The sequence below is a fragment of the Miscanthus floridulus genome, chromosome 5 (assembly GCF_019320115.1).
Source record: "Miscanthus floridulus cultivar M001 chromosome 5, ASM1932011v1, whole genome shotgun sequence".
Classification (NCBI taxonomy): domain Eukaryota; kingdom Viridiplantae; phylum Streptophyta; class Magnoliopsida; order Poales; family Poaceae; genus Miscanthus; species Miscanthus floridulus.
The window spans coordinates 61,247,745-61,257,052 of NC_089584.1; the positions used below are offsets into that span (position 1 = coordinate 61,247,745).

Below are 9,308 nucleotides of genomic sequence, written 5' to 3' on the forward strand. Positions count from 1 at the left end.
TTGGCTAGCCCTGTGTCCTCCTGTCCGATCACAGCCGTTGTCGCGATGGTAGCTATGGTCGTCGAGGCGGCGGTCGCTGTGGCACCAGTCATCGGGGCGGTCGTCGTAGCAGTGAGACGGGTGATGAGTGCCTGCATCCTCGTTGAAGCACACCTCGGCTTCCTCGGCGTCGACGTACTGGTTGGTCGTAGTTATCATCTCACTAATACCGATGGGCGGCTTGCGGTTGAATTTGGAGCGAAGCTCGCGATGGTGGAGTCCTCGGATAAAGGTGGTGATGACTTCAGCTTCTGTGATGTTGGGAATAGAGTTCCTCATCTCAAAGAAACATTGGATGTAGCTGCGGAGGAGCTCAGATGGATTTTGGTTGATGCGGCTGAGATCATGCTTGGTGCCGGGTCGAGTACACATGGCCATGTAGTTGTCGGTGAAGACTTTCTTTAGCTCTTCCCATGATCCGATGGAGTCCGGTGTAAGGCTGGTAAACCAGCTCATGGTAGGTGGCGTGAGCATGATGGGAAGATAATTCGTCATGACACTGGTGTCTCCTCCGATGGCACGGACAGCAGTGGCGTAAGCCTGTAGCCACTGTGTCGGGTTCATTCTTCCTTCGTAGGGCTTGACCCCAGTGATCTTAAAACCACGGGGCCACCGAAGTGTTCGGAGTGCCCTTATGAAAGCTGGAGGCCCCTTAGGGCTGTCGACACCGTCGTCTACAGCGTTGCGGTCAGGGATAGGCTCGAAAGCTGAGTCCGGATTGGCGTACTCCTGCTCGTACTCCTGGCGGCGACGCACTTCGTCTTCATGGCGACCGAAGCGATGTTGCTCGATACATCATCGCGCATCTCGAAGGTTGCTGAGGTGCACTCGAGCATCCTATTCGACCTCCTGGTCGCGTTGGCGATGGCCCCCAGCTCCCCCTAGAGAGGTAGCGACTGATCGGCGGAACGGCTTTGACTGGGGCGGTGGTTGGATCTCGGCGTAGCTAATCGATGAATCGTGCTCGTAGAGCACGAAGGTCGCTGATCCTCGCGAATCTCATTGACTTAACAGTGAGCCGCTTTAAGCATGGCGGTGATCTTGGCGAGCTCGGGCGTTTGAGGGAAATGAGCGAGCTCATTGGCAGCTACTGCCAAATTAGCGCTTGGAGTCTTGAAGACGTCGTGGCCGTCAACGCAGAGAAATTCTTCATCGAGGTCACGGTGGAGCGGGAGCGGTCTTCCTTGAGAATGGAGCCGATTATTCCGAGCAGCCTCGGCCCTCGCAATGGCTACCTCGTTTTCTCGCCGCTGTGCGCGGTTGACATTCTGGTTCTCCCGAGCAACGCGCTCCTCCTCGGTTTCACCATTCTGAGGAGGGCTATCGATACTGACGTTGAAGATCGCACCACCCCGGAAGGGTGGAAGGAGGAGTTGCTCGGAGAAGGTTTCGACGAGGGTCTCCGTAGAGCCTTGAGACTCGAAGCCCGGAGTTTCTTCCGGGATGGTCTAGAGGGGCACCCCGGGGCTCTGGCCTAAGTGTAGCATGTTGACGGCTAGCGGAAGCTGGACGGTGACCTGGTCGGCGAGTAGACGGGCGCAGTCCACCTGGTCGGCGAATTTGCCCCTCAGGGCGTGTTGGTAAGCGGCGGTGGCGTTGGCGAACCCGAAGGGTAGGGCCATAGCCCCTGCAGTTTCCCAAGCAGCCTCCGATAGATCTGGATCGGAAGGTGGTTGGCGTTGAACCAGAGTGTCCAGAGTCGATTCGACGATGAAGAGACAATTGACGAGCTTTAGTCCGACCCAATCGATAGATTCGATCAGATCGTCGTTGTTGATCTGCCTCCTCTGGTAGCGAGGAAGCGGACAGCGAGTCGTTGCTGAAGGAGACCTCAGAATCGGCTCCAAGATCGGATCTGCAGTTGTAGGTGCGGGGGTGGTCGGCGCAGAACCGATCTGCCCCGGTTCGAGGAGCTCTCCGACTCCGTCAGCGTTGATGACCCATGAGATGGATCCGACCATGAAGATCTGGCCGGGCTACGGAAGGGACGAAGAGCCTACAGAAAAAGCCATCTTGTTCGACAAGGAAACAGCACGCACACCCCTACCTGGCACGCCAATTGTCGACAAAATATCGTCGGCAGTCCACCGACGGGTACCTCACGATGGTAGATTGATCGGCAGAGGAGCGTGAGATTAAGAACAAGAAGGCAACAGAGACACACGAGTTAGACAGGTTCAGACCGTCGATACGACGTAATACCTCCTGTGGTCTGTTGGTTTGTATTAGCTATCGTACGATATTGCGTGAGTTTGGAGGAGGTCCGTGCCCGCCTTATATAGTCCGGGGAGCAGGGTTACAAGTCGATTAGATCTGAGAGATAATCGGAAAGTAATAACTGATTACAGGAATCTTGGGATCATACATATCCTAACAGATCTCGTAGTATCTTCAGGATATCTTCCCGGTGTCTTGCGGGAGGCGCCGAGTAGAGTCGTGCCCCGCAAGGCTTCGTCTTGTGGGCTGAGCCATCTCTAGAGGCGTAGCCCATGTGACCTGCCATGGGTATCCGGCGTCGTACGCCCCCACAGAGTGGATCGCCCATCGTGCCTCCCTCTATGCAGACGACCATGTCGTCCTGCTGGCGCCAAAGGTGGAGGATCTGCACTGTCTGCATCAGATTCTCCAGCTCTTCGCTGGAGCGTCAGGTCTGGTGACCAACGTCGAGAAGTGTGTGGCGACGCCCATTCGGTGCACTGACGAGATGGTCGCCGAAGTCCAGCAAGTCTTCCCCTGTGTGCTTGCGCCGTTTCCATGCAAGTATCTCGGCATCCCTCTGTCGCTCATGAGACTCAAGAGGGCTGATGAGCAGCCATTGGTCGATTCCATCTCCTCCAGAGTACCCACCTGGAAGTCAGGCCTTCTAACGCACGCTGGTCGCACGCTTCTGACAAAGGTGACTCTATCTGCGATCCCGGTGCACATCAGCATCCCCTGCTGCCTGTCCGAGTGGGCAATATCCCAGATTGATAAACACCGTCGTGCCATACTTTGGACTAGCTCGGAGACAGTTTTGGGAGGGAAGTGCAGGGTTGCTTGGACAAGGGTTTGTAGGCCGACATGTTTGGGTGGCCTTGGCGTCATTGACCTGCGCTTCTTTGGTTATGCTCTCCGCCTACGCTGGGAGTGGCTTCGCAGGGCTGAGCCGGAACGCTGCTGGGTTAGGCTTCCGGCCAAGCTCGAGAGGCCTGCTGCTGCCATGGCTGCAGTTAGCATGTCAGTGGTCCACGGTGATGGTAGCGCGGTGCTCTTTTTGGACAGACAGTTGGTCCACGGTTGGTCCACTCAGCCGTTACGCCCCGCAGCTCTTCACAGCCATCTCCAGAACGGGTCGCAAGAGGACGCTTAAGGATGGGCTAGACCAAAATCTCTGGGCACGGGCCATTGTTGGTGCGCTCACCGCCCAGGTCCTATGTCATTACCTGCAGGTCTGGGAGCTGCTTCGGGGGGTGACGCTCAATCCGCTGCAATCGGACCGTTTCATCTGGAAGTGGTCATCCAAGTACTCCGCCTCGTCAACCTATAGAGCTTTCTTCGCAGGTTCGACGACCTTGCTTGGGGCCAGGGAGCTATGGAAGACTAAGGCACCGCCACGCGTAAAGTTCTTCTTCTGGCTCGCTCTTCACATTCAGCTCTGGACTGCTGAAAGGAGAAAGAGACATGGGTTGCAGGAGGTCGACGACTGCGCCCTCTGTGCTCAGGCTCCCGAGACGGAGGGACATCTGTTCCTGGGATGCGTATTCGCGCGGGAGCTATGGTTCTCGCTGCTGTTGCCGATCGGCCTGGCTACGATCATGCCGGAGCACGACGAAGACATTAGAGAATGGTGGATGCGCCAACTGCGACGCCTTGACCCGTCCGCTGGTCCGGTCCTTGACTCCATGTTCTTTGCTTGTCGCCTGGAATCTTTGAAAGGAGAGGAACAACAGGACATTTAGGAGAGCAGCCGCGGATGTCAATGCCGTACGCCAAACCGCCGCGCGCGAAGCAGATGACTGGGTCGCGGCGGACTTCACGTCGCTCGCTGTTCCGTCGGCAGCTTGGTCGCAACAGCCCGGGACCATGTAACAACGACTTGTAAATCCACTAGATAGGTCCGGGTCCTCTGGCTTCTCGCCGCTATCATTGATCACTTTGTAACATTTGGTTAGTTTCCTCTTATTGAAAAACGGGTTAAACACCTGATCAAGAAAAAATCGTGAAAACTCTTTAGAAAAACTTATGTCGGAGTTTTGAAAAAAATTTGAAGTTATGAACATCTATAGTGCATCTGTAGATGTACTTGTAGAAAAATTTGAGATTCAAACTTGTTTTGTAAAATAAATTTTATTTTGTTTGCTCTGGAGGGCTATTTCTTTGTACATAAAACTCTCTTTTCTCTATCTTAGTTGAAGGGCAGAACTCTTGCCGTTATGTTCAAAAAATAATAATAATAAATTTTAGGTGCATATGCTGATATGCACAGTGAGTATTGGTCTTCTACTGCATGTTCACATGGAATTTGTTATTTTTATATGGGTTTGAATCCTTAAAATTTGCTACAATGTACATCTATAAATGCATCGTAGATGTGCATAGTTTCAACATTTTTCAAAACTCCCACTTATGTGTTTTCTAAAGGGCCAAGATTTCAATGAGTAGAGGGTTTGCGCTGAATATTTTCCCGTGATATTTAGCCAAAATGAACAATGAAATATTACATTGCTGTTTTGTTACGCACGGTTCGCTTCGCGTGAACATCATTCTAGTATTTCTTTAGTGTCTGCTTAGCTAGTTTAGTTCATTAATTCATCGAATTTAAAAATTACATCAAACCCAAAAATTTGGAATTCAAGTGAAATGATGCTTTTGTGGCATGTATTCCATGAGTTCACCAATACTTCTCTTGAATTGTTCCAGAACTTCACATTTTTTGGGCTTCTTAGTGGATAGAGAATACATACATTTATTGGAATGTTTCCAGCTAGGCTTCATCGTTTCAAGTGTTCATCAGATAATGTCGCAAAAGTTCCAACTTTTGTGTATGAAATCAGCAAATCAAATTATTTCCAAAAGATGTAATCACTAAAATAGGATCGCAACAGTTTCAGATCAGAATGTAATGGAAACAGTCTTTCTGATATATTCCACTGATGACATCTATGAAACATAAATTTAGATCGGCTTCGTCATTATGCTGTTGGTAAACCCGCGATTCATGTGCAAAAGAAATTGTGCAAGCGAATGAGAGACAAATAATAAGAGAGGAACAAATCTGAATATTGATTCATGTTGACTGCCTCTATCTATATATACAATTGCCCTATCTATTTAGTAGCAGAAAACACCAAGCAAGAACTGGGAAAAGAAAACAAAAATCAATAGCAAAAATTGTTTTTCGTCAGTCATGCCACCGGATCAGCATAACAACACACCGTGAGATGATATAAAGCCTTGATCTTTGCTCCTTGAAGGCTTTGCTGAACCCTCCTGTCCTTCGGCTCCCAAGCTTCATCCTTACAATCTGAACTGTCACACCTTGGACAAAACTCACAAGGCGTATGTACTAAGAACACCACTACTGTATGATTTTGCTCTTGGCGTGGCTGGTCCTCAGTAGGTACAATGCTAGAAATTTATATAGCAGGAAGGGTCAGGCACAGGTGGAGATGGTTGTTATATGAGACAGAAAAGCATAATACACCCACCTGCATCATGGCAAGACTACCCACGCAGCATGTACTTGGACCATCTGACAACAAGGTGAAAATCTAAGAGCCCAATGTCCATCTGATCATGTGAGTATGATTCATCTCATCTTACAATAACCTGGAGTTGGCCTTACAGGTAGTATCAATTTATTAGCAAAGTCAATGTTCATCCCTGAGAGGAGATTGGGGCGTGCTTGGCAACCCAAGATGGCCCTCCGGTGCGCCTCACGGACGGATCCACAACCTGACCGGTCTCACCCTCCACACGCTGAGAAGGATTTGCGTGGAACGCATGTGCTGAGATCTGACTACAGCAAGGATTTGCCTGGATCTAGCTAGCCCTTGGTATCTGCTACTCTGCTTAAGAACATGATGAACAGCTATGTATATCTCTGTCCCCGGGATAAAATAGTACTACTGGAGTGTAGGGAAAAGCTGCGCTTAACATTGCTTTTGTGATGGCAATGTGAGCTTTGGAGAGGCATAGATCATGCCATACATGGTTTCTCAAGAAAAAGGGAGAATGACCAACATTCCAGCCTTGGTTTAGGTAATCTCTTCTTGATTGCCCCTCTTCACTAGTTAGTTACCTAATTTTGAAATTGCATTGACCTGCCAATATAATTCGGAGTTCCGGAAAAACAAAAGTATTTTCATTGCATTTTTATTAGTTGATTTTTTTTTAATTTTTCTTTTGGTTGGAGCTCAGAGTGTACACCATGAGCCTCTTTTATGAATGCTTCCAAAAATGGGAAATGCTGGTGAGCAATAAATTAATTAGTCAAACCAACCCGCTACATGCTCTTTTGAGGTTTTGAGAGTAGGCTTTGCCTCAAATGCTAACGCACATTATTGGATAAACCCCCAAAAATGTATTTTACTCCAAAAAAAAGCAATCAATGAAGAAGGTCTCTCTAAAAGGTTTTTTTTTTTTTTGGTTTTTCCGACATGAATTGACCACAAGAATGATATTTGTTGTAGATCAAAGTTGAAAGAAAAAGGTTAAAGTAAAATTAACAAGGGAAGAAAAATGTACAGGGAGGCTACATGTTGGATTTATAAGGGAATCAAAATAGTACTGCAGAAGGAAAAATATTCATTTGTAGGGAATTCTTTTCATACGATTGTATTGGTGGCAACGCAATGAGAGTGACCGGACTTGCGTCCATATGTATATCCTTGCGGTCATCAGAAGTGTGACGAGGCAAATGCCACAAGGATGCAGTTGATGGAAGACCAATAAGATGGAACCAAAGGAATTGTGTAGAACCGCAAGGAAGAGAGGGAGACCCAAAGGTGCAAAGAACTTGTGCTGTTACTTTAGAAGACTTCATTTTCCATTTATTTCTCTCCTGATACAGGAATTGTGGTGTCCAGAATCGGACCTTCAGAATCAGAAAATAATAGCACTCAGTCTGTTGCCTGAAGTTTTGAGTCGGCAAGACAATGAAAGAAAGAGCCCTTTTCCGTCAGTGGAAGCAGTCGTATACACTGCAGATTCAGATGTTCTGGTTTCGTGGCAAAGAAGAGGAAAGCAGTCAGGTCAGAACATCAAACTGCGAGGATCGAAGTGTGTACTCAAACAGGCACCCGTGAAGGCATTGTGTGCGATCCATTGGTTGTGGTTCTCTTGTTCATTGATTTGGCATTCCACAGACACTGATGTGATTACACAATGACACAGTAGACACTGATGAACACCAGAGCGCGAATCCTACTGCTAGCTACCACCTCTATTTGTACTGCACTACTATATCGGCCCTCCTCTATGTACAGCAGCCGGCAACCATTGTGGCACCAGCACAACACCCCCAAAACTTCGGCACCCGATGAAGCATCAGGCGAAGACGATGTAGCTCGCCACCAGTTGATCTTGGATGAAGCTAGCTTCGCCATGGCATGGATCCCAGCGGTGGATGGATCAGTCGTGCCAGCGCAGGAGCATGACGACGCAGCGCTGGATGATGTAGAGCCTGGCCCTCTGCTCCTTGAGGGCCTTGCCGAATCCCCTCTGCCTCCTCTGGCCTCCAACGAGCAGCTTCATTGTGTTGTGGGTTGGAGGAATTCTCCCAAGAGGGCAATGGGGAGGTTGAACTTGTATCAGCACACCAATGGGCGCCGTATATATAGCAGAGGCTGCAGAGAAGAGCTGAAACCTCAGCAAGTGATAGTGTAGGTAGCAGAAGAGGCGAGGAGAAGGCAATTTGATAATGCGGTGCGAGCGGGCCACACGGGGCGTGCAACGGCAGGCAGGCAGGCAGGCGGGGTTGGGCGCCAGTGAGACGGCCAGCGCGGCGAGATTCCGCCTGTCCCCCGCCTGCCCGTGCCCGGGGAGGGACCGCACGCCCACGCCCACGCCGGGGGTGGTTCGCCTGTCGTGCGCGGCGCGCCCAGCGATGTCGGGCCACTGTTTGCGGTATGCCGGAAACTTGGTTTAGGCTGTATTTTTTTAACTAATAAACTATTTTTTTCTCATAATAAATTAGCTAACGATATTTTCTGTCATGGCTTATTGGCTAAACGAATAGAGCAAATATGTGTGTGTGGGGTGTGTGCGTGCAGGGGGGGCGCTCTTTGTCGTGCTCCGTCCTGCTCGTGCGGTGCGGGTGCGGCGTCGCTGGCACTGCCTCCTGTCCCGTGCGTGCGTGCGCGTCTGACTGACCGGACGGACCGCCCGTGCGCGCGCGCCGCCCGATTGATTCTTCTGATCATGATTCACTCAGCTTTGAATGGTGGTTGCTGAGTCATGACTAGTAGACTCCAAAAGTCCTTTTCTTTCGGCGTTCGGCGGGGTATAAAGCTTTCGTCCCCACTGCCCAGTCCCCACCCAAAAAAAAAAAGGAAAACAAACATCGGCATTAAAATGTGATTTTACAATCCCATGGAGCTGGTTGCGGTTGGGGCATGCATGACGAGGCTCGTCTCTGTCGACCCTTACGGACAGCTGAGTAAAGAGGGGGCACTGTGTGTCCAGGACTCCAAGGATGCCACGCCTTGCTAATGACTCGCCACTGCTCTGTCATTTTCTGGTTCCGCTGAGGAGCGCAGTAGGGGACCCGGTTCGTGTCGTGTGCGTGCGACGGATGAAGCGAGCGCACTGGATCAGGACGTTAACAAACGAACCACTTATACTTGGGGATTAGCGGGAGTGCATGTGCGCGTGTCGGGCATGGGCGCATATGGCATCGTGGTGGCGGGTGAGGTGAGACTGAGAGGCGCCGTCGCCGTGCATGCAGTGAGAGGACCATCATCGGAGCATGCACACAGAACTGTACTGCCCACGCTGATTGCCTGGTTGGCCTGCTCCGATTACAGTGATTCATTGGCTGTTTTCACTTGGTGTTCTAGCGCGCCAACCGATTCGGTCAAGCCCCATGGGACAGCGCATGTGAGTGATTCGTGTAAGTACGACCTGCATCGAGATTCACGGATTTATAACTCTTTTCTTTTCTTTTTGTTAGGTTTTCGATATCTGTCATCTGTGAGCTGTGTGCCCGTGATTAGAGGGGTATTGGGTTCCTCCTCCTAAACTGTCCGAATGTTTGACACATACATGAAGTATTAAATATAAACTATTTA

The 9,308-nt window shown here is 50.1% G+C and overlaps 1 protein-coding gene across 1 annotated transcript; it reads left to right on the plus strand.

Annotated features, from left to right (window-relative positions):
• Positions 1-3,272: 3,272 nt before the first annotated feature.
• On the plus strand, positions 3,273-3,977 carry LOC136454689 (uncharacterized). The gene has a single exon (XM_066455023.1). The coding sequence runs from the start codon at positions 3,273-3,275 to the stop codon at positions 3,975-3,977; it is 705 nt and encodes a 234-aa protein (XP_066311120.1).
• Positions 3,978-9,308: the final 5,331 nt, after the last annotated feature.